Source organism: Globicephala melas, chromosome 12 (genome assembly GCF_963455315.2).
Source record: "Globicephala melas chromosome 12, mGloMel1.2, whole genome shotgun sequence".
In the NCBI taxonomy this organism is placed as follows: Eukaryota; Metazoa; Chordata; class Mammalia; order Artiodactyla; family Delphinidae; genus Globicephala; species Globicephala melas.
This window is the reverse complement of record NC_083325.1, coordinates 88,996,437-89,021,480: the sequence shown is the minus strand read 5'-3', so window position 1 is coordinate 89,021,480 and position 25,044 is coordinate 88,996,437. Positions and strand designations below refer to the sequence as shown.

At 52.8% G+C, this 25,044-nt stretch overlaps 1 protein-coding gene across 25 annotated transcripts in view; it reads right to left on the bottom strand.

Moving 5' to 3' along the window:
- Positions 1–12,221: 12,221 nt before the first annotated feature.
- Positions 12,222–25,044, bottom strand: part of MYT1L (myelin transcription factor 1 like) — a 407,540-nt gene continuing 394,717 nt past the window's right edge. For 17 of the 25 annotated variants that reach the window (XM_060309910.1, XM_060309903.1, XM_060309902.1 and 14 more), the window contains 3 exons: positions 18,488–18,597; positions 15,363–15,506; positions 12,222–15,037 (listed from right to left, as the gene is read on the bottom strand). In XM_060309910.1, coding sequence (XP_060165893.1) covers positions 14,897–15,037; positions 15,363–15,506; positions 18,488–18,597 — 395 coding nt within the window. In that variant the 3' untranslated portion in view covers positions 12,222–14,896. The remainder of the gene's footprint in view (positions 15,038–15,362; positions 15,507–18,487; positions 18,598–25,044) is intronic. The other 8 variants (XM_060309915.1, XM_060309917.1, XM_060309924.1 and 5 more) reach the window with 3 other exon arrangements.

Here is a 25,044-nt window from a genome sequence, read left to right as displayed (position 1 = left end):
CAGTCCCAGGTCTGCGCCCACGACCGGAGGCCTCGGCCAAGTTGCTCCGCCTCGCCTAGCCGCCGTTTCCACATGTGTGCAGTAGGGGTGGAGGTTGTTTTATAACACGCGTTCGCAGTGCTTAGCTAGCTGCAGTCAGGATTCCAAGCGCTTGCTGGAGCCTTCTTTCTGTCTCTCAGTCTCCCTCCCTCCCTCCCTCCCTCCCTCTCTCTCTCCCTCTCTCTCTCTCTCTCTCTCTCTCTCTCTCTCTCTCTCTCTCTCTCTCTCGCCCCCCCCCCCCCCCCCCGTCTCTCTCTCTCTGACTTGTACAAACACCCGCTGCAGCAGGATCGGAGCCAGGGGTCTGAGCCCGTGAGGCCCGTTAAGCACCCATGTCTTGGGCACTGCTGCCGCCAGGCCACTGTTGGGAGCGCAGAAGAAGTTTGCGTAGAGGCCTGGATGCAGGGCTTGGCCAGGTGGACACTCAGTGTCCTTTAGTTTCCTCTTTTGTGGCCACACCCGGAAGAACCCCACCGGGCCTCCCCCAAGGGGGCCTTGCCTAGGGCCACCAGAAGACGCAGGGGTCGGTGGGAAGGAGGGGAGGCAGTCCCACGTTCTTCTGTCTGTCTGCAGCCCCATTCTGACACTTCACTCTCCAGAATCCAGGCTCTGCGTGTTACAGTTGAGGAAGTCCAGGCTGTCCTGTGTCCAAGACACATGATCACAAAGTCCCAGCGTCAGAGAGAAGCCTGGGTCTGTCCTGACCTCCACACTGTCGTGTGACCAGTGGGGCGTTCTACCTCAGGTATGCTGCCGCAGGACTGGGGTGACAGGGCGCTTTCCTGCTGCTGTGTCAGTAAACTCCTGTACCTACACGGTGCCCCGCGTCTGCATCTGCGGGCAGCTGAGCTGGGGTCTGGCTCAGGCCCCTCCAGCGTCACGGACGCTGTCATCCCTGTTACCATAGGGAGAAGCCTTCCCAGTCCTCCAGCGACCCGGACCACGCCAGCCAGGGGTCCCGTGCTAACCAGTGACAAATCCCCCCAGGCCTCCACACTCCGTTACGAGTGCTGCCTGCTCGCCCCACAAGAATTTCAAACTTAAATGCAGAAACCCAAAACCTTACTTTCCCTGAGAGATGTCAGGTTTCTTCTGGATCGCTGATGTGATCCTCCAAACTGCTTTCTCAGACCCTCCAGCCCAGAAGTGGCCTGTTTGGTGCTCACCCACATGTAGGGAGTTGAGAAACCCTGTGGATTCCAGTTGTTCCTTGGGGCTCAGTCGATTTCTGTTCCTCCATTTTCCCTCTTATAACTGCTGACGGTCCTGGCCCTGCCCATCACCCTGGACCACCGCCAAGACGCCACCCCACACCGGTCTACCAGGTCCATGCTCCCTGCAGCAGGCAGAGAAGGTGCCACTGCTTTGACCCTGCCCACCCCCCATCCGAATGTCTCTGGACCTCTCCTGTATAAGTGGGTAAATATCAAATTTCACCCACCACCTCGACCTCCGCCACCCCAGGTGCAGGCGTCCTGAGCAGCACATAGTCTTAGCCTCTCTTTTCAGTTCAGCACCAGCTGCGGCTAATTTGATGTGTCCAGTCTGCTGGGCTGTCACACCTCGTGATTTTCAACCACTAATCCAGGTGTTGTGCTGAAGGTATTTTGTAGATGAGATTGACATTGGTGAACTTGGACAAAGAGGAGTTCCCTCGTGAACCTCATCCCCTCAGTTGAAGTTCTTTAGAGTAGAAACTGAGGCTTGCTGGAGAAGAAGTTCTATTGCAAGATCTCAGCATCCACTCCTGCCTGAGTTTCTCATCTCCTGACCTGCCTGTAAAATGTAGGACCTGCCAGTGCCCACAAGTGCGTGAGCCACTTCCTTAAAATCTGTCTATCCCGCCCTCCTCCCACCTTTCCTCCTTCCATCCTTCCCACCTTCCCTCCCTCCCTCCCTCCCTTCCTTCCTTCCATCTTTCCTTCCATCCCTCCATCCCTCCATCCCTCTATCCACCCATCCATCCACCCACCACCCTTCCATCCATCCCTCCATCCATCCGTGGTGCTGCCTCCCTGAACACGTGTGTCGGGTACACAGCCCTCTGCAGAACTCCGGATGGAGGTGTGGCGGCAGCGGCCAGTGCAATGACTGATGCTCAGGCCTGAAGGGATTCATGTTTCAGGAACGAAGCTCTTACGTGGAGCTGAGTGTGCTTCCCGCACCTTTTGTGCAGCATCTCCTGCATCTGCCCTCTAGAGGCCCACGGAGGCCTCACACCTCCGGGAACGCAACCTTCCTGGGGAATCACGTGCAGACGTCAAAGCCACTCGAGTTTTCTGTTGCCCAGGGCCCTGATGACTCTTCCCATTTCTCTCTGATGACCACCCTCCATACCTCATTGTCTGCCCACAATCCTGTTATCTGTCCTACAGCAAACAGCCCTTTCAGGTGTGATTGTGCTGGTTGACAAGCTCTAGTTGTTCAGATGTGCAGACAAAGGAGCCAAGATTACCGTGATCGTCTGTTTTCTGTGAACAGTATCGCTGCGCTCTCCAGTGGATCAGGCAGACGTGGGGACATGAGATCCATCCTCCCGGTGTCTGAACACAGGCTCCGAGGCAGGGCCTGCTCACACCAAGGTGCACAGACACCTGAGCCTCGAGACGTTCCTGAGGAGGTGTTACTATCCTCATTTTGCAAATGAAAGCACCGATGCTCAGCAGAGAGAGTAACATGTCCCAGGACCTGTCACTCATCCAGGGAGGGAGGGAGAGGAGGGGACAGGAAGCTGACTGACCTGGGAGCCTCACCTGCTGCACTGGACGGGGCTGGGGACCCCCCCAGATGTCACTGGGCCCCTGCATGCCCCCCCACCCCCCAGTGGCTGCCGACCTTCTCCGGAGACCTGCTAGGGCTGCGAGGGCTACGGGGCCGCGCTCCTGGAGATGCCAGGCACTCTGCCCCTCCTGAAGCCGCCTGCAGCTGCAGACACAAGTCAGCCCTCAGACTGCAGGGCTTCCTGGGCCTCAGGCGATCGATGGCCAGTGTCTCCCCTGCTCGGTAGCTGTCCTCACCCCGAGAGCCCCTTGTGCATCAGGCTCTGCTGAGAGGACACCTGCGTCTCCTCCGTAGTGCCACGGGGTCCCCCAAGGACAGGACGGTCGGCATTTTCTGCCGCTTCTTCTAGAGTGACGTTGCTCCTGTCTACCGGTCTGTCTCCCCATCTGCCTCTTCGAGGATTTATGAGGAAAAGAACGTGGGGTTTGGAACAAGGCAAGCTGGGAGGCAGCCTCCCCAGCTCTGTGACTCCTGGCGACTTTCTCGCCCTCTCTGGGCCTCGGTTTCCCGTCTGTAACAGGAGAAGACCAGTTCCTACTCGAAACGTAGGCTGTCGTGAGGACTGAGTGAGGGCTGTCGGATGTGCCTGCCTGGGAGCCGTCAGCCGCGCCAGGGTGAGCGTTCTCCTTGCTGGGAAGGCTTTCCGGGTCTGGGTGGCCCCCAGTCTGGAGGCCTAGGGGCCATTCCCAGACGGTGAGTCACCCCTGAGAACCTGGCTGTGCCTGAGGCAGCCCCCCTCCCCCCAGTCCCAAGGGCCTCTTCCTGCATCTCCCTGCCCTACGCCCGCCCTCTCGCTGGCAGCCCAGGGGAGCAGGGCCCCCGGCTGACCTGGGTGTAACTCCAAGAGCCCGTTTTGGGGCTGCTGCCACAAAGCATCACACTCGGGGGCCGTTGACCCGCAGAAACCTGTCCTCCCACAGTTCCAGAGGCCAAGGTTCCTTCTGGAGGCTCAGAGGGAACATCCGTCCCAGCCTCTCTCCGGCTTTGCCAGGAGGGCTGCAGACTGCCAGCCCGGCCCCGGTCCCATCGCCACAAGACCTTCCCCCAAACTTGTCCTCAGCCGGTGTTTCCCTCTCCTTATGAGGACGTGCTGGCTCAGGGCCACCTTAGTAATGCCGTCCTCCTGACTCTGGCTACGTCTGCAGCAGCCGCATTTCCAGAGACGTTCACATCCCGAGCTCGGGGCGGGACTTGGGTTCAGGGGGACAGAGACAGCAGGCAGCGGTGGTGATGAGCCCTGACCCTGTGGCCTGGGGTCCTGCTCACCTAGGCTGCTCCTGGCTGGCGGAAGGGAAGGGCCCGGACCTCTATTCAGCCAGATAAACTTGAAACTCTAGAATGCAGAGCTGGCTGTAAGGACCACAGGCAGACGCAGTGGCCCTCACACTCGTGCTCCGAGTCCTACCTCCAGATAAGCACGTCGGTGATGCTGGGTCCCCCTTCCTCCTTTCGCGACTGTCTGAAACCTCCATCCCAGGGATGAAAGCACAGCCGTGAGGACATGGTTTCATTTTATTGTCATGAACTCGGAGACAACTGCTCAGCCAAATGGGTCTGAGATCAGCTTTTCCCAAGTTAAAGCCGTTCCTGTTGACAAACGCCCCGTGTTTACTTGTAACCCCACATGCACCCTTTCCTGCCCCCACTTTATCTGCAGCTTCGATCAGCGGTTATACTGCTTCCCGTTAGATCAGCTAGAGCCTCTTTTTTTACATCTAAATTTTGAAAAGAAGGCAGATGACTAAATACACCCACTTAGAGCTGTTTTAGCCTGAAATCAACACAGCCGCGAGTGAGCTCAGCCCTGGTTCTCTGACCAGCCCTTTGGGTGCTGAAGTGGATGGAGGTACCATCCGGTAGGGCTGGGGCTCAGCCCTGAGCAGGCCACAGGGTGGCCTCTGTGGGTCCCGGCGCCACGAGGCCCCGCCCACCGCAGCCCAGCCGGCCCCAGGCCCAGGTGAGCACCTGCCTGGCGGCGCATCCCCACTGCCCAGGGCTGAGCCAGGGCTGCTCAGAAGTGGGCCGAGGTCGGCTGCAGGTGAGCCTGCTGGGTCCTGGCTGCCTCCAGCCCAAAATAACCCACATGCCAAGGCGGCGCATTTTGGGGTGTCACGGTCTGCCCCCCTTCACTTGCTTAGGCAGGTCCTCCGACAGGAGCCACAGTATCTTGGGTCCCCTCCCCAAGGGTTTCAACGCCCAGGATGACTCCTGTCACAGGACTGGAGACGGGGCAGTGACCCCACACACAGACGAACAGTCACAAACCATCACCCCCCGTCCCACCTCCTAAGATCATCTTTTCTTAAAGCTCTGCCCTCGGAGGCCTGCATCCTCTCCCCTCCTCAACGAAGACGTGCATAAACTCTCACGTCTCATTCGTGCTTATCCTGTGATGCCCCGTTCACGTTATATTAAAAGTTAACCGACGTCTGTGCCTCTCCTCCTGCTATAACCCGCCTGCGGTCCGTTCACTTCACAGACTGGCCATCAAAGCCAGAAGGGCAGAGGGCCTGGCTTTACTCCCTCCCCGGCTTTGAGCCAGGATGCGATGGCATCACAGGCAACCTGCTCAGAGGCCACAAAGCCGGGGAAACCTCAGCTCTGTGTGGCTGGCTGCGTACAACCCACTGCAGTCTGGAGTCTGGAGACCATAGGCCCATCGCCTCCCAAGGGTCTGGACAGCAGGCCTGGGCCCAGAGGGTCACAGTCAGAGAGAGGCTCTCAGGACCTGGGGGAGCTGCCAGGAGGGCAGAGGCTTACTTTAGCCATTAGGAAGACGTACACACATCTGAAAAGGCCCGAGAAAGATTTCTGAAAGAAAAGGGAAGCGGGAAGTCGCTGTCTTCCACAAGGAGAATTTAGCCTCTGGTTCTGCCTCGGGTTCCCCTGACCCTGGAGCTATCACAGCACAGACTCCAGAGGGCTCAGCCCAGCGTCACTGGCACATCCAGGGGGGCAAGTGCAGCCTCCACCCCCTCGCCTACACTGAGTGGAAGCCCGATCTCTGGGTGGAAAGCATCATACTCCACCCTGCTGGTCACCTGAGGAATGTTCCAGAAGGAATGCCAGTGTGGCTGCACGGGGAAGGGTGGACGGAGAGCTCCCGCTGGAGAGCTGGTGGCAAGGGGACCAGGCCCAGGCCCACGCAGAGCCCTGAGTGGGGCTGGAAGCCAGCCTGTCAGTCGGCCTTCGGGTCTTTCTGAGAAAACTCTGAACAGGGCTCAGCAGGGTCATCACCTGCTGCGAAGAGCCAGGGCTGGAGCAGAATTTCTCCGGCTTCGCTTTAGATATCGCTTTCCCAGGCTCCCCTTCAGACTGCTGTTGACCCTGACTATTTCAAGGTCCCAAGCCACGGCTGTTCTTAGGACAATTCTCCCTCTGCCCTTCCGTTGCAGGTTCGTGTGCCTGACACACAGTGAGGCCAAACAAACTGAAATGTCGGAGTTTGGAGCCGAGAAAAAGGTTTATGGCAGGACCACGCGAGGGGAACAGGTGGCTTGTGCTCGAAAACCCCAGACTCCCCAGTGGTTTTCGGGAAAGCGTTTTTATAGGCAGAATTCGGGGTGAGGACTGCAGGCTGTGTGACTTTCTTCTGACTCGCTGGTGGTGAGGTAGCAGGTGGGCCTCCAGGAATCTTGCGCTCAGCCTGAAGTTACCCTCCTCCACCTGGGTGGAGGCCTTAGTTCCTGCAGAAGAACTCAGAGGTACTGTTATGTATATTCCTTGTGGAGGGACCAGGACACTGCCCCAAGGCTGCACTATTGTTTGTTGACTGCCTTTCCGGTGTTTCTGCATCCCCTCCCTTCCTGGATTAGTAACTGTTGGAATCTACACTTTGGAACAAAGGGAAGGTCTGGGAGGCTGAAACCTTTTTCCTATTGTTACCGAGTCCAGGCTCGCTCTGCTGGCCACACAACAGGCCAATAAATCAGGGGATGAGGTGTTGAGGCAAGGAATAGTGACTTTATTCAGAACGCTGGGCGTTGGAGAAGATGACAGATTAATGTCTTAGAGTACCATCTTATCGGGGGCTGGATGCCAGTTTCTTTGATAGAACAGAGAGGGGGAGGAGGTGAGAATGTAAAGTAAAAAGGCCGTAAGTCTTGTAAAATATCACCTGGCTTGGCCAGCCTCAGGGAGGGGATGTGTTAATTTCTTCTTTTCTGCAGCCATTCACAGGTGGGCAGGGTCGGGGTGTTTCCCTGTGAGCTGAACAAAGGCACTTTAGTTTAACATTCAGGCAGAGGGTCAGGGTTCTCCAAGGGAGGTCATGATGTATGATTATAATAACAAAAGCAACGAGAAGCAAAGGTTAAAGTCAAAGAAACAGATCCAACATGGAGTCAGATTTTGTTCTTCCCTGTTACACTACAAAGAACTGGGGCACACGAGAGGCTTTTGTACCCGGCAGGGGCCCCACAGGGTCCTGCTTGGTTTTACTCCTGTGTTCTTGGCTGGGGGCCTAGTAATAAAAGACTAATGAACAAGAGAAAAAAAAATCAAAAGTTTCTCCAAGGGTGTGCCTACTGTACTCAGGGGGACACCCAGGGAAGTGAGCATCTCAAAGAGGTGGTTTAGAACTCAGGTTTAATTACCATCTTCAACTACATCTGAGGAAGAAGCCTGTGGAGGCCAGTTACGGGAAGGGGACCCAGAGCGGCAAACAGATAAGGCTGTCATGCAGATTTCAGTTAGGACTTCCCGGTGGATGAGGGTCTCTGAGGATATGGGATCATCCTTCTCCCCAAGCTCAGAGAGGAGACCCCCTTACAAATGGAGATTTCCCTTGTCAACGGAAAACGTCACTGCCATGTTAGTGAACAAAGGATGCTATAGCCATCCAGCCACTAAAGCTACCCCTATGCCCTTATGGTGGACCTTGAGGGAACTCAGGATGGAGACAAACGGACTAGGAATTATGGTTTATTGGGTGGACTTGCTGAGGACTTAAGCCCAGGACACAGCCTCTCAGAGAGCTCTGAGGGACCCGCTCACAAGAGGTCAGGGGGGAGCCAGGATCTACAGGGGTTTTTGCTACAAAGTCCAGGCAGTCGGAACATCAAAGATGACTGTTAATTAAAGAAAACCAGACATCTCAAGTTAAGGAATTTAGCGCTTTTCTACGTATGGGAAGATGCAAGAGTCCGGGCTCGTTGAAATCGTCCCTTTGATCCGCACGTCCACTACCTGGGGCCAGTGTCCTGTGCTTTCCCAACCTGAGTCCCCGCAGGGGCACTGCAAGGGTGGCTGCAGCCCGTTTTGCCTCCATCCTGAGTCCTCTCAGGTCTCACCTTCAGGGCAGTCTGAGTGGCAGGATGGCTGCAGCGTCCTTTATTTACTGATACGGCAGCAACGTTTTTCATTCACAGCGCCACGAACATAGTTTTGTACCGGGGAGGTGAGATGCTGAGAACAAGAGCTGTGCTTCTGGAGCTGCTCCAGATCTTTGCTCAAAGCCCGTCAACCCCCGCCTTTAGATGGGGTGAACGTAAATCTTTAAGTTAAAGGGTCCAGAGACAAGAAAGGAAGCTACAAACAATTGAGAGAGAGAGAGAAAAAAAGCAGATGGAACTGTTGCAGAAAAGAGTGGGGTGTGAGAGGATGGTCACATTCCAGGTCACGTCCTGGGTCTCCCGGGCACGGCCGCCAGGTGAGGGTCCTTGGCTCTGCGCAGGAAAGAATTCAAGAGCAGCCATGGTAAAGGGAAAGCAGGTTTCCTTAAAGAGACGCACATTCCTTGATAGAATGCAACCCATCTCAGAAAGCCAGAGGCCCCCAAATATGGGGTGGCTAGTTTTTATGGGCTGGGTAATTTCATAGGCTAATGAGGAAGGAATATTCCAGCTATTTTGGAGAAGGGGCGGGGACTTCCAGGAACCGGGCCACCGCCCACTTTTTGGCCTTTTATGGTCAGTCTCAGAACTGTCATGGCACGTGGGGGTGTGTCATTTAGCTGATAGGCTGCAATGAGCCTATACTGAGGCTCGAGGTCCAAGTCTTGGACCTGGTTGTTTCTAATCAGTTCATGTCGTGTCCTCAGTGGCTGTCATTCTTTTAAAGGTTGTGCCCTGCCCCCTTCCTGTCTCAGAACTAGGGCCCAGATGGCGAGGAGTCTGACCTCCCACAGAGCCCCAGTCTCCTTATACACTGATTTTACTACATTTGCATATAAATGACACACCTACAGGGTGGGACATGATCAGACAGAAAGGACCAGAAAAGGATAAAAAGGGGATGACGCCCGCTCCCTTGTGTGTGGGGGAAGCCCCACTTCCTCCCCCGTAGACTAACGCACGCACCTCCCCATCACCAGCCTCACTCCGCTTCCCTTTGTCTTTATTGGTTAAAGTGAATTTCTCTGGCCAGGTGGGTGAGAAGCTTATCTGTGAATTTAGTTCCTCTTCTCCATATAGAGCTTGTGCTGTGTTGATCTCAACTTTGGTTTTGCCTCTCCATCCTGAAGGGAAAAAGAACCCTCTCCTGCTAAGGCAGGGAGCCTGGCTGAGGCCTGAGCAGGGTCCATGCAAATCCATTTGGTAACACATGGAGGACAGCTGCCAGAGGAAGGACCAGAGATTGGAGGAGAGGCAGCTTCCGGTGGGGCTAAGACACCAAACGCTTTCACGTATCAGAGAATGAGGCAGATAAGATTCAAATCCAGACATCCAGAAAGGCTTTCTCATTCTGGAAAGCGAAAGGATCCTCCCCTTATTCTGCAGGAATAAAAGAACTTTAAAAATGTGACCGTGAGCTAATCTTTCATGCTTTGCATCAGATAAGCCTAAAATATTTAGGAACATTTTCGAATCAACACTTCATTGGGTTCCGGGAAAAATTTTTGGCAATACAGCAAATGATAAGATGTTAATTCACAAAGCAAGTGAACTGCAGAGAATTCCAGCTCTCCTAACACTCAAGATGGGAACGAGGAAGCCGGAGGTCTGGCTGCTTCTAGTGTAATCAACCAATCAGGTCACAGCAACGGGGAACCGGATGGAAAGCAGAGAGAGTCCAAAAGCAAGCTTTCAGGGAGGTGCTCTGGGGGTCAGTACCGGCAGATACAGCTCCAAGGGAGCAGTAACACCTGCGAATATTAATGTGGAATAAAATTCATATTTTATGGGAAGACAAGAAAAATTTAAACCTAACAAATGTTCTCTACCTTTTGGCCTCCTCTCTCCCCTGCCTGCGCACTGTGTATCTGCATTAGGCGTCGACCAGACCTCCCCATCGGGAGCAGTACCTGCTCAGCCATAAAGAGCAGTGTTCTCCCAGCGTCACCTAGAGAATTCCTTTAAGATGGCATTTTTTCTTGATTTTATAAGGGGTCACATGACCCTCCTCGATGATGATGCTTAGATCTGATTATGTCGATCACACCTCAAGAAAACTGGGGAAAACAGAACCCTATAGAGAAGGAAATGAGCAAGGCTCGTAATCTGATCACATGGAGAGAACCTGTATGATGGTTTTGGTGAATAAACTTCTGGATCTAAGGCGGTGTAAATGCAAAAGAAAAAAGACAATGAATAAAGTTTGTTTTTCTTGATGTGTATTTTAAATTGCTTAAGGCCCAAGGCTCTCCTGCTTCGCTCTGCATTGCTGAGGAGTCCACACGGACTGGAGCTCAGGCTGTTGAAGGAGAGCTCTACTCATGGGAGCCCTGAGTGCACCCAGGTCTCCCGCAGCAGAAATGGCCCCAGATTAACGGTGCAGGGACTTAGGACTTCGGGGAGCTGAGATGCTCTGGCCGTCAGTAAGGGCTTCTCCTGTCCTGGAGAGGTTACCTCCCGAGGAAGAGGGGCATCACTTTCCTTCCTGGTGACGGGGCTTCCCGGAGGAGACCGAGGACGCAACTGGACAGATCCCCCTTCCACAGGCTTGGGGGATGGCTGGACAGCGAGAATCGTGGTTCTCTCAGTCACTAACACAGGTGGACCTGGCCCAACCTTGCTGCCACTCAGCTGCTCCTTAGCGTGTTTTCTGTACTGTTCACTGGCTTTATCACAAGCATCTTATCACTGAGTCTTCATAACCAGCATTTCTAGGAACACCATAGTGTTCCGTAAGGTGCATTTGTCATCAGCTGCTCAAACCTTCCTCGGAAATAGGACTTTATTTCAATGCATTTACAGTTGCTTTGGTGTTTTTAGGGGGACTTCTGGAATTACTGGGTCAAAAATTTGAATTTTATAAGATCTTTGATATTATTGTTCAACTGCTTTCCAAGATGTTTATACCAATTCTCAGGCAAGGGCAAAACGGCTTTCGACAATCAAGTTGAAAGATTCCAGTCACTGCCAGCAGCTCCTTGACGCACCACCACCTGCTTTAACTGCGTTTGATCCTGAAGGCGGGGCTTTTCACAGAGGTGCACCCCAAGGTATGGGGAGACGGGGGCAGGGTCCTAAAAGCATCCCTCCGCCCTCCCCCTCCGTCAGCCCTGATGCAGCTGACCAAGCTGTTAGGTATAAAATAACAACAATGCTCGCTGGGAAGAGGGGCTCAGATGGCCTTGAATCAGCAGAAGACGCCACTGGGACTCTGTTTTGGATTTAACAAAGAGCATGGTGGGTCTCTTCCTCAAATTTTATATTTTGCGGGACTGTGTCTAGTGTAGGTGAGTGTTTTTGGAGTTTTAGAGGGTTACTTTTACTAACGAAGGTGATGGGCAGCTGGGTAACTCATCGTTGTTAAATCATATTTGGAGGCTGATTTAAGGGTTGTGGGGGATCCTTGCTGATGGTGTGGAAGGAACAATGGTGACGATGCTCCCAGGGGACCAATCACAGGGCGAGTGGCCCCCGGAACCCCAGGTGGGAGGTGCTGAGAAAGACGCAGCGTCTTCCTTGGAAGTGAACCATCAGACAAAGTTGACCACCTGGACACGTCTCAAACCTCTGTGTCCTGCAGACCCGGGAAGGCAGGGGAGTGAAGGGACCGGGGTGGGAACGTGGTAACCGGAAGCAGCCTGTGAGCCCTCGTGACGCCAGATCTGGAAAAAACCCGTAAAGGACGTTCTTGGCTCAAGTGGGAACTTGGGGACGCGGATGCGTGTTACGTAATGACGATGTCATATCTAGAGGGATAACTGTGGCAGTGAGGATGTCCCTGTTCTGGGGAGACGCCTGCGTGTGACGTGACCTTGGGGGAGAGAGTGGGGTGACGGCAGATGTGGCAGAGTGGCTTCCGGACAAGCTCCGCGCAGGCACCTCCTGAGCTGCTCACAGCTGCTCTCAGGGGCCTCGGAGTGGAGAACGAAACCTCCGAAAACGTTACAGTGAAAGCATCCGGCGTTGGGGAGAAACGTTCCCGGGGGTCCCGCTGGGGGCCCCAGACAGCAAGCACTTCCGGACTCCAGTGAAGATGCACACCCGGCTAGAGACCCATCGTGCTACAAATGTGGTAACACCTTTTTTATTTAGAGTAAGATGTGTTAACATCCAGCATGACAAAATTTGTACAAAGTTCACAATTTAAAAATGAATATCACTGCAACTTGTGATTCCACACATTTACAGCAAAATTAAAGTGTCAACAAACCCATGCCGTGTAGTACAAAAATAAATCAAACTTCAGTTCCACAGAGAGCACGATAAATATTTATACAAAATTCTGTCTTAATAAATGATTACTTAAATTAACTTAGAAATGAATATGAACAATAAGTTATAATAAATAAACTCTGATGACTCACAATAGTTCCATGTGAAAGGTCAGCATTCTAATATGTGACACTGTTGTGGTCCTTATATAATAGTCACGGGTAACTTTTGATCTGATAATTATGTACCAACGTTAGATGAGCAGCAGACTTGTGCTTAAAACCCCTTTCCATTGTACATAGGTGAGAACAATTAGAATCCCAAACTGATACTACCTATTACTCTACCAAAAGCATCACTATATTGGCCAAGAAGCTGCAGACACGACGGGGCGGGGAGATGCATGTGCCGATATGAACAACGGGGGCCCCCCCGCAAGGAGGCCGGGGCCCTGGATGGGACATATGGCCGCAGGTGACGCAGAGCACCTGGCTTCAGTTCTCAAAAAGGCAATTCTGAGCAGGGCAGCTACAACTAATCACACAACAGAAAAAGGGCTCTCCAGAGAAGGGGCTGCAGAGCCCAAGTCATGACGTAATCTTTTCCCAGCTAATTATTAAAGTCCTCCTGGAAAACTGTAAGCTTTTGTACAGTGAGCAGTCTAAAGTGCCGCTGGGATGTACATATATTTATACACATATATATACCGAGGTTGAGTATTGTATCAGAGTATTTGCTGTGAGGTCCCTGTAATCTCCCTTAGCATCATCGGGTCAGCCGGGAGGCCTCCTCAGATTCCTCCAGGGTCAGTGTCACGAGGCTACTGACACGGGAATTGCACACCTCCGTACGGATATATAGGACAAGGTAAGTGCAAATAGTCGACTGGCACGTGTGGGGGCAATGACCCTGTAAGTCCTGTTCTGCTAAAAATATTTTTTTTTTATTTTTACAAAACCCATCTTTTTTTTTTCATAACAAAATTTTAAGTACTTTTGTACTTCCTGCATAACATCAAGACATGGAAGGAAGAATGCTATTACATGTAAATCAAGTCAACGGCAATCGGAAAACACGACACACGTCGTCCCAGGGACGAGCGAGCAGGGGAGAGCGCAGCCGTGGAAAGTGGTCTTATGCATCACGTAGTGCAGTCGTCGGGTAAAACAATCGATCTCCAGGGTGCAAATGCGTCTAAGATGATCTAGTGTAAAGCAAAAAAGTGCTGAAGTATATTTAGTTACTCTCAACATCTGATTGCATTCATTCTTAGAGAAGGTCATGACAGATCAAACAAGGCTACGCAAACGTTCTATGGTCAACTGGTCTCCAGCGGACGGGACGGGACAGTGGAGCACACTCGTCCTGACTCTGAATAGGACCCGGGCTTATTCAAAGTCAGCGTGGGGTGAGGACACTTCTCGGAGCTGCTGGCCCGCGCAGGCCAGCAGACTGATCAGCCCAGTCGCTCGAGGACTCACAAATCATGGGCCTTCAACCCCGTACGTGACATCATAACAGCAACAACAACTGCAAGAATAATTCTGTTTAAGGTGGAAGGGGAAGTAAATAGTCTTAAGTGATCTTTTGAGCGTAAATGAAAACACACAGATTCTGTTAGACAGTTCAGAGGGGCACGGAACTCTCGGGGAGGTAAAAGAAGTTTGTTCCAAAGGGTACTGAGAATGGAAGAGGAAGTCTTCGGGTCATCCACCTCTAATAGGCCCCTGTCTTAACTGAAGGTCCCAGAGTCACACCATGTAATTAATGCTCAGGAGTTAGTTTAAAAAGTGCTGTTTAAGCTGCTTTGAATCTTCTGCCAAGTTTCCATGGCTTGGTGCTGTCTTACAATAAATTACTTATCTCATTTCTTACAGTTAATCCATATGTCATTTCCTTGGAATGCAAAAAACCTCATTTATTGCCCCACCATACACCATCCTCCTAAAACAAACAAACAAAAAAATCACATAATATTTCCAAGCATTGTTCAAAAATAAAGCATTTGTTTTTCGCAACCAATTCTTGCTATGAGACAATATGCACACGAAATGTTTTTCTTAAATTCCGTAAGATCCTCCGACGTGAGGCGAAATGATAACACCTAAAGAGTGGCGGCAGGACCACCAAATGTCATTCAAAGCTGTTTTTGTTTTTTGTCCATTTCAGTTCAAAATACTAAAACATTTAATCACTAAAGCATTAAAAAGAATTTACACTCTATTTATTTTGATCGGCTTACCTCTTCAGAAATATATATACCCTCCAATGTGCATACATTAGCAGCTATAAACATTACATGGCATATCACACTATGTCAGCTTATATGAAAACGTACAAAAATGTGAATGTATTCCAAAACTATTCTGTAGGTACTATCTTTAAAGCAAGACATGAAATCGTTATGAAGTCTTGTAAGCATAACACTGTTTCAAACAGAAATAAATATATAACACTTTCTGGTAAATTACAGCAGCAAAAAACAAGAGGCATCCTTTTTTTAAGCAAGATTCCATCACTACAGCAGCTGTTCAGACCTGAATTCCTCTCACAGCCTGCTTTATATTTTCCAGTAGAGCTTTATTTTCTGGGCTCTGATAACGATCTTGATTTGTATACATGTCCGTCAAAGTAGTCACGTATGCATCAAAATTTTGTTCATTGATTGGATCCTACGAGATATTAAATAGTAGTTCATATGCAACTTTTAGTTTCTTAATAGGATATTCATAAAATTTAAAATTCATAAAATAGTATCACAGCATAACGCCACTGTCCTTATCATAGTTAAAAGGCCTTTTCAGAGAGACTTAATCTTAGGGGATCTACTGGTTCAGCCCCACCAGAGTCTCTAGCAATTAACGTTATGGTTTGGGGGAGGTAACCGCCAATATCCGAAGTTCGAAGAACGGTGAAAATAGAAAAGAAAAGCCATCTACTCTAGGATGCGCACCGCACGCGGCCTCCGGGGGCTGCTCCGTGCGGTCAGTCACTTACCATGTGCGGGAGCTGGATGTTGGCGAGACTGTGGATCAGGGACTGGCTCAGGTTGGCGAGTTCGTGGAGGAGGGACTCGTTCTGCTGCTCGATCACTTTGTTCTCCTCCTCGATGGTCTTCAGGCTGCTCTCCATGGTGGTGATCTGAAACGCACAGATGCGTGGGACATGTAACATGAGCCGGCCAGGGGAGCACGCGCCCGCTCCCACAGGGAGAGGCGTCAGCTCCCGAGGCAGAGGAAGAACCTCTCTGCTTAAATCAAGAGGCTTCCACGTGAAGCACAGGTCATTTTCAGGGTCATCGTCTTGTGTGCGTTGAGTCATCACACTTGAGCACGTGGCAACTGGACTCTAAGGGCTTGTCTTTCTGAAAAGGGATTCATGCATTAGGGTGGGCTAGGCTCCTGGGCTGTGTCGACTTTCACTCAATTTTTTAAAAAGTTCTGCTTGTCCTTGTGCATAGAGGATCACATGAGGACTGTGTCCTTGTCCCGCCCTGGTCTTTCCGCTGGTGTGATGGGATTCTTTACCTGGATTAGTATCTTATGCACTGCGGCGACTAATACGTCTTCTTTTTAGCCCGAACTTAATTCTGCACAGATAAGTCTTGAAATATTGATTTATCTGTGAGGCACGTCACTGCCTCTCCTTAGGGTCGAGGCAGGTGTCTCTACCGGCATGTATGACATCTCTGCCTCCCTCCATCGGATAAAGGTCTACCGTGGCTTCCTGGGCAGCTCCTCCTTCCTCTAATATTCCAGAGAGAATTTAACAGTTGCCATGGCACCTTCTGGCCTCCACCTGCCACCAGACAACCAGCACTTACTACACGGCCAGGCAGGAGAGCTGCCCCCATCTGCGTGGGCTGCAGGGACACAGTCGTGGAAGCGGATAGGCAGCTTGGATGCTGTAGTCAAGGCTGGTTACACGGGTACGGGGGCTCCTGGCAGCCACAGAGCGTGTGCCAGGCTCTGTGGGTCCCCCGCATCTGTGTAGCTTGGCAGCCGCAGGCCAGCATCACAGGGGATGCGTAGAAACAAGACAGAGTTGCCGGACGTGCACCGAGCTCACAGCCTTAGTGCCTTCACGCTGTAACCACCGGCTGCCCCCAGTCACCTGAATCTCTGCTTCATAAGCTCTAAACTCCGATGTCTCAGGTAGGGTTTCCCCGCTCACAGCCAGGGGGAGGGTGGGGCACGCGGCTGGTTCTGTGCCCCCGGCCCTGGCTCAGCGTCCTCCGCCTGGGGATGGGGACCTTCCTCCCCTCCCTGCCACTGGCAGCATGTCCTCCGACTACGTGTCTGAGGGACATCTCGTTTCCTGCAGTGCAGGGAGGAGGCCGCTAGGATGGTGTGTGCGTGTTTATAGGAAAGCTAGACCTGGCTCAGGATAAAGGTAAGATTTATAAGAGACAAACATAGAGCTTAGCAATCACTGATTTGATGATATGAAAAAAATAGATAATCCTTCATACTGTTCTGAGCGTTTTGTTTTATTTTTTTATTGTTTTGGCCATGCTGTGTGCCTTGTGGGATCTTAGCTCCCCAATCAGGTATCGAACCCCTGCCCCCTGCCATGGAAGCGCAGAGTTCTAACTACTGGACCACCAGGGAAGGGCCCAGGTCTGAGCATTTTCAATGGAGAGACCGTGAACTCTGTCCAGGCTCTGGACCTGGGACCCTGCGAGGACCCTGGTCTCCCTCAGTTTCTGCAGTTGTAAAATGAGAGAGGTGCGGGTCAGACTGACCATTCAGTGCCTTTGAAGCAGCAGAATCAGAAGCTATTCTCACACTGAAGGCTCACTGGAGCCCTCAGGTAACACAGGTAAGAGTGGGGCTCTGACAGCTGGGGCTTGGGCTCCGGGGCTATCAGGCGCGGTGACCGTCGCTCCCTAACTATCCCAGCGGCCGTGCCACGGGGCTTCTGGGGGCCTTGCGCGTGCCCTGTGTGGCCAGGGTGTGCGGCCTGGAGAGCTCTGTCTTCACCTCCAGTCGCTGGACAAAACGCAGCAGCACGGTCCTCTCCCTCCCGGTGTCACTGACCCGGCTGGAGGTGAGGGGTACCAGAAAGCCCAGCGGCACGGCCTCCACCCCTCCCGCTTTGGTTTTGGATTAAAGGTAAGGAAAACCCTTGCCTGTCTCAGGCACGCCTTGGGCTGCAGCACAGCCGGAGGTGAGGCCATGGTCAGCAGGTGGGCTGGTGTCCGAACAAGTGGACACAACGGCCAGGCAGAGAACCTCAGCCTCACATCCGCCCGAGGGCACGAAAGGGTAGCCCTGGAGTCCCTGTTGTGACCCTGGTGGGGGCATAGCTGGAGGGCTCCCCTCCCTGGAGAGGCTGTGCCCGCGGGGGACGGGGACCAGCAGGGACCTGTCCTTGCCCCCTAAGCCCATGGGCAAGAATCCCAGTAAGGCTCTGATGCCCCGAGGGGATGGCTGGGGAGGGGCAGGTCCAGGCCACAGAGGGCGTGGGTTCGAACAAGACAGGAATCCCTGGCCTCGCCTGTGAGTGGCTGCAGTGCTTCCCCATTCCCAGAGCCGCGGCGGGGAAGGCCTGTGGAGAGGCAAACTGGGCGCGCTGGGCCCACGGCTCTGCGGCCCTGGCTGAGCAGTCAGGGGCAGCGGGAGTTGTGGACACTCACCATGTGGACCGCTGTGGGCACCTGGGCTATAGGACCAAAGCCCCTGGGATGGGGCATCTAGTAGGTGCTCAATAAAGGCTCCACCCCTCCCCTCCCAGCAGGCTCGTGAGGCCACTGATAGCAGCGGCCCCCGGGAACCCAAGCAACAAGCTCCCTGTTCCTGTTTACCGCGTGATGACCTTAGGGCCTTTGCATCCCGGGGCGGGCGGGGTGGGGGGAAAGAGCTCACCCGCTGCAGGAGCCGCGCTCCTCGGGACCGTCTACTCATAACCACGTGTCGTTAAAAATACCAACACAAGAGGGAAAACTAGCCGGCCGGCGGCCCCTCTGTCACAGCAAGTTTTGCCACTGAAATGATCTCAGCAGGACACTGAGAAGAAAGGTGAATAAGTAAAGGGAAAACCGGGCAAGGAAACAGGCAATGGCGCAGCCCTCGGCTCCGCGGCGTCAGCGCAGGCGGCGGCTCGATTGAGGCGTCAGAAACTGTTACCTGAGTCCGGAGCTTGATCATGTCGGCTTCCATCTGGGAGTTGGATTCGTTCAGCTCCTTGATTTCCTCATCCAGCTGCTTGATCTCCTCATCGTTCTCTACGCCTGAAAGGGCGGAGGGGAGGGGCTTAGAGACGCTGCGCCTGCGAACACTACAGGTAGAACCTGGCGGCGTCGCTCTTTCTAGATTTGGAACCGAACTTGCTGGGGGAGGGTACTCTTCAATTAAAAACTATAGTCACAGTTTGTGTGTCTTCCATCCCCACTGCCACCCTCCTTACAATTAAGGCACCTAAAAACAGAAAAAAATCAGCTGGGGGGACACAGGCCCCCCAAACTGAAAGGCTCCGTCTCCCTGGGACGATTAACCAGAGCCTCAGGGTGTGACCCCCCCGACTCCAGCCGAAACCATCTCCTCCTGGACGTGGATTTACGCGGTGCAGCCCGTGAATTGTCTCCTCTGTTTATTCCCTGTCTCTGTCTGCATCTCCGTCTTGCTCCCTCTTTCTCCCCCATCACTCTGGGAAGGAGCCTGCTGACATATCTGAAAATGAGGCCAACAGGGTCCCTGCCCTCCACAAGCCTAGGTTTTGGGTAGGAAAACTGATAACAGACCGGTAACCAAAAACCCGACTCGGTGGGTGCTGAGGTAGCTGTCCCCCGTGGGAGGATGAGGCAGCAGTGACAGCCTTCAGGCGGGTGGTCACAGAGGCTCTCTGAATATTGACAGCTAACCAATAAACACGTCCCCCCATCTGAATGGCCAGGGCGTGAAGCTTGGCTGGGCCGCGTCCTGGGGGAGCGGGGCTGTGCAGCCGCCAGCGGGGCCCTGGCTGGGCTGCAGGGGCAATTGTCAGGGTTTACAAGGGGCGTTTTCGAGGCCAGCTCGCCTGGCTGGCTGCTGGCCACCGGGCCTCGCCAGTGTCAGAAAGATCCCGATACTTCTGGCGTTTGACGCTGGTGTCCCACGGCTGAGCGTCCCTAGGGGACGAGCAGGAACCCGGCAAGTGAAGCTACGGGACGACCACACCTGTCCCTCGCATGGCACCTGGGGGAGCTTGGGGGGGCGCTGTCCAGCTCTGTAGAGAGAGGGGTCCAGTTCGCCTGGGACGGAAGGCCCCAGACCACCTGGAATGCTGCAGACCTCCACGGAGGGTTCCTCGCCTCCCAGGGGTCGAGAAGGCAAAGCAAAGGGAGACTGGGGGTCTGAGTCTCAGCTGCTGTTTTTAGCGAAATGAAAAAAAAAAAAAAAAAGATCGGCAAGAGTAAAGCATCTTCCTGCGAAGAACCACATTTCTCCCACGGCGTTATGTTTCCTCATAAAAGCAGTCAGGACGAACGCGTCATCGTGTTCGATTTAATTTCCCCTTTAATAACCCCTCCTTCTGAATCGTTTCTCCCCATGGACCTGTCTTAGGTGTGAAGTGAGGCTCACGGACGAGCTGGTCTTAAGCACCTGCCCAAGTCTTCCCTCTTCCCCCTGCTGTGCTCCCACCGTCACCCAGGGGGACGGGGGGTGACCTTAACCAGAGTGATGGCTCTCTCGTCCACGACCCCTGATCAGCGTCTTAGGTCCTCAAGGTGCTTCTCTGCCAGCGTCTTACAAGGTCCAGAACATCAACAACAAAGTCTTCCTTTTTATCAAATGCACCCGGAAAGCATGTCTGCCAGGAATGAAACGAGGTTCACCCTTTCTCAGGTGGAGGCCGCTATTCCCCCACGTTTTATATGTGACCAAGTCTTTATGGCAATCTCTCAAAATTAGGGCTTAGGATTGACTGAGTTAGGGCATATAAAAACCTGGCACATGGGAGGTCTCTGCCAAGGCTGTGGCCAACGTAATGATTCTTCCGTAGTTGAAGTTCAGGTATAGCTCAAGATAAGAATGCATAAAAATAATCACGATAAATGCATAAAAATCCTGACTTGTAAAACAACTAAATCATGAGGCAGTTTATCATTTAACGAGGATTCGCCACACATTCCTCTAAATTGCTGGTCTTCCAACCGCACGGAGAACATCTCTCGTGAAAACTGAATCCTCGGGCTGTGATGGTCGTCAGATTTTCCAAGTGAATTTCTGTTATGATTCTGGACAAGCTCTTCATGCCATATTTCTTCAGCTTTTCAGATTTGAACAGTTTAAAACCTTCTCTTTTCCCGGGTGTGTTTTGCAGTTGGTGTTGAGGACCAGCCGTGTGAAGAGAGGGTTATCGCATTTTCCTAAGAGGCCCAGAGGATGTCCCTCTGCTCTCGGACCCTGAGGTGCAGCTGCCTTTTAAGATTTCCCGAGCGTTGCTTGCATTCAGGCTCTTTCTGAAGCCACTGTTACCGGTTCTAATGTTCTGCCGCGCGAGCACTTGCTGAGACAGGGGGCACGTCTCCACAAGGCCCCTCAGGCAATGGCTCTGAGCCTCTCTGTAGTGTGAGAATACATTGTGCAAAGGAAACGCGTCGGTTAATACAGGAGCAGTCTTCTCTCACATATTAAATAAAATGTCTCATTTTTACTCGCATATGACACTGAAAGTGTCAGAGAGCAGACATGACTGCGTGTCATGAAGGTACCTCCTGCCAGAGTCTGTATGTGAGGCTGGGGCAGCTCTTCCTGGGGAGCTACCCCCTGTGCACCCCCAGAGCTATTTGATCAAGAGATTTGATTCTGGATAATCGTGATAGGAAGGGTGAGAGATGTGCTACGCAGCTGCCTGTTTCCAACACTGAGATTTCATGTTTCCCTTGAGAAGTGAGTGGAGTTGTAAGCAAAGCAATCCATTTCAGGGTTGGCGGTTTGCAGGTCACTACCCTATTATAAAACCCAGAGAACGGTGGGAGAGAATAGCACGCCTCGAATTTCCAATTAAACCCCCTTAATTCGCTTGTCAGGAGCACCCCATCAGCGGTACCTAATATACAGTGAAGTATATAAAATACACCATCGTGTCAGCATCTTTGTCTTGAGGCTAGATTCCAGCAAACTTAGAAGGATTTTGATAAAATTATGAGAAAAGAATGTGGTCTTTCTGGAATATAGGTGAAATCTTGGGAGCCCATTTCACTGGTTTGAATTTTCATGAAAGAGTTTCCAACAATTATTATGTTCTGTTTAATTTTTGTGGAAAACCAACGTCTAAGCAGGGGACAGAGCTCACGGTGCTGGGAGATTTCCTGAAGTCTGGTGGCATTGCTTTCCTTTTCTTTCTTTTCTTTTTTTTGTTTTAACATCTTTACTGGATTATAATTGCTTTACAATGTTGTGTTAGTTTCTGCTGTACAACAAAGCGAATCAGCTATACGTATACATATATCCCCATATCTCCTCCCTCTTGCGTCTCCCTCCCACCCTCCCTATCCCACCCCTCTAGGTGGTCACAAGCACCGAGCTGGAAGCATTTCTGAACTGCCTTGATGAGGGGTTTTAGAGGTCTGGGGTTTAGAGCCGGGTTTTGAAACATGACAGACCTGGAATCTGAATCCATATCTTGCTACTTAAGAATCCTGTGGTGAGTACTTTCCTTAATCCCTAGACACCTCAAATCCCTCCATTTAAAAAGTCCCTATCTGTCACAGTGGCTGTAAGAAATGAGCTCACTATATAAGATACCTGAGCGATAGCGAGACTCGCCAAACAGGGGCCAAAGGAAAATGTTACATGCTGTGTTGTCTGAGCAGCCCCACAGCACCGGGGTGTCTGCAGGCTCGTCTCTGCTCTGGCCAGAAAGTAGCCCAGACTGGTTTTGTCCTGCTGGCCCCGTCGATGTGACTGACAAACAGTTAAAAGAAAAGAAAAAATACCGCGTGTGGTCTAGTGCAGCGGGCTTCGATACTTGCTGAAGTAAAGAATTTAAAAAAGACACACCTCTCCCTCACAAGTCCTAAAACTGCCAGCTGATGGTTTTTACTGTGACTTTAGTTGCCAAAAATGTATATATTTCTAGAAAATTGTATGTTGCAGAGTGCTTTCAGTATATTTTCATCAAAGCCTTGGACTGAGTGTTTAATTTATTAAAAAAAAATCTACTGTGTAAACTAAGTGGCAAATCAGGCTTCATTATCAAAACAATCTGCAGATCAGATCAACCGTCCAACAGAGGCCACCGTAAACCCAATAAAGCACTAGCCAGGGCCCCCATGGTGACCTTTCTGTCTCTAAATTTTATTCTAGGAGATGGACGGACGGATGGATGGATGGAGGGATGAAAATGTGATGAACTAAGGAGCACCGGCTGCAGCACTGTTTCCTCCTGAAGCTCTTGGACCTGCCCTCCTGCCCGCTGGGGGGCGCCCTCAGGAGCCCAGCATTTGTGAGTGGTTCCTCGTTAAGTGTCTGCACGTGTGTGAGTCCAGGACTCGGGAGCAGCCTTTCTTCCATGACGGTGGGGAAGCTGGGGAAGACCTGGCAGGTGACAGATGGATTCTCAGACTGTCGGATTCTAGTGAGTCACGTGGAATTCGAGGGCCTGGAATTAAAGCCATCCATGTGGACGTGCCCCCAGGTCACCCTCGAGAGTCCCAGGGCACAAGTGCCTGGCTGTGAAGCCCGCTTCTGGAGAGGGGAGAGCGCCAGGTGGGCTCACTGGCCCGTCGGCGGCACTGGGGCACGCGGGGCCCTGGCTGCGGGTGTGCCCTCACAGGTCGCCTGGTACCCCTTTCACCTCTTCACCGCTTTGAGTTTCCTCTTCCTTCTTGGTAAAGGGGAGCGTCAGTACCCACGCTTGGGGCTGCTGGGAATATAAATGAATAAGTGCATGAAATCCCCGGACAGAGCTGCAGGCAGGGGAGGGGGCCTTCCCTCAGCTCACCATCCCAGACAGTAGATGAGAAGGGCAGAAAAACGTTATTTCTTTTCCTTCTCTCCTGAAGGCTTGGCCAAAAACTAAAACCAAAAAAGCAAAACCCCAAAGCCGCCTGCAGCCCAACTCCGGAGAGATGCTCACAGGCCCGGAGTGACCGTGTGCAGAGGGTCCTGGAGGAGACCCCTGGTAACTCCGCAGAGCCCCAGCTGCTCGGAGAGCTGACCGACGACGTGGGATCATTCAGGGGGAGACACAGAACAGTGAGAGTCTTTGCGGGGAAGAGATGGGAACAGACTCTTCTCTAAACTTCAGAAAGAAAAAGAAAGAGCCTTGGATTTCAGAGCCGGAAGGAAACCTCAGAGACTTTTAGATGCACTCCTCCCTCTTCAGATAGACACTCGGGAGAAAAAGCCGGAACCCAGGACGGGAGCGGCCCGGCCCGAGTCAGCCCTAGGGCTCGAGGTGGTCCCTTGGCCGCGGTGCTCAGTCACCGCTAAGAGGACACATTGCACGTGGAGGGTGAGTGACCTCGGGTAAGGTCTGCACTCAGCATGTTCAAGAGATGAGAGGGCGAGAGATGGGCTCTCCCTCACACGGAGTGAGGGCCATGCCTTTGACCGTGAAGGTCGGGCACAGCTGCAGGGTCAGTGACCGCTGAGCTCCCGTCCCCCAAAGAGCAGAAGTGAACTTCCCACAGTCCTGCCCTTTGGTCAGACACACACAGGGATGAGGCCATTTATCCACGGGATGACGTGTGCTCTGGGTTTACTAGGAAGTGCCCTGTTCTTGGCAGAAAAGGTGCCCTGACAGGTGAGAAGCGAGGGGACCGCCAGCCCTGGGCTCCAGCATGGACTGGGCTTGGGAAGACCTGGGTTTGCCCCTCTTCTGCTGCTTCATCTCCAGGTGACCTGGGCTTCCCCGGGTCCTCGTCTGTGGACAAGCAAGTGACCGAACCTACAGCAGGAAGAAACATTCCGAAGACTAAAATCAGGAAGCTGAGCTCAGGTGCAGAGAGGTGGGTGGATGGCGACCCCGCGGGCGACCCCACTGACCAGGGTGGAGCCGGGAGCCGGGTGCCCAGCCTGGATGAAGGCTGGGGTTAGTTCCTCTCCCAGATGCCATGAGTCCTTTCTGGTTAACAGCTGTGACTAGCAGTTACAGAAGGAGGACTCTGAGTGTCGGATGCCCCCATGAGAGGTGCCGGCCCGGGGGACTCCCCGCTCTCCCCGGCCGTCCCGCCCGCTGGGAAGCCTCCTCCTCTGGGTGTGCAGACCTGCCCTCTCCACTTCTCTCCCCGCTGGGTCTGCACTGCGCTCGGTCTATCCGGAGGCATGAGCTGGCGCAGACTCACATCGGTTTGCAGAAGGAGTTTTGCTTTAGCCCCGGGGATGTTGTGCGGGTGAAATGTCGGCTAAATATTTTGCAAAGAGCTCAGTGGATGTTGTTTTCTCTCTGGCAACGCACCCTGCCCTCGATGGCTGAGTGAGAAGGGACATTGGTGACCCTGGCGTCTCGGGATGGGCTCCTCACGCTGGCAGGTGAGTCTGAGAACTTCCATCTAACTGGTGCCCGTCCCCCATCTCCAGCCCCTGAGCCGCCTTGAGCAGAGGTGGGGCTCACGGGGCTTGAACCTTCAGGTGGAAGCGTCGTGGCCCTGACTGTCTTCCTGGTAAGTGACGGGGAGCAGGATGAGGCATGTTTCCTGCTGAACCCCTCGTGCTGTCCTCAGGACCGAGAATAGTGCCTGGTGAGCCAT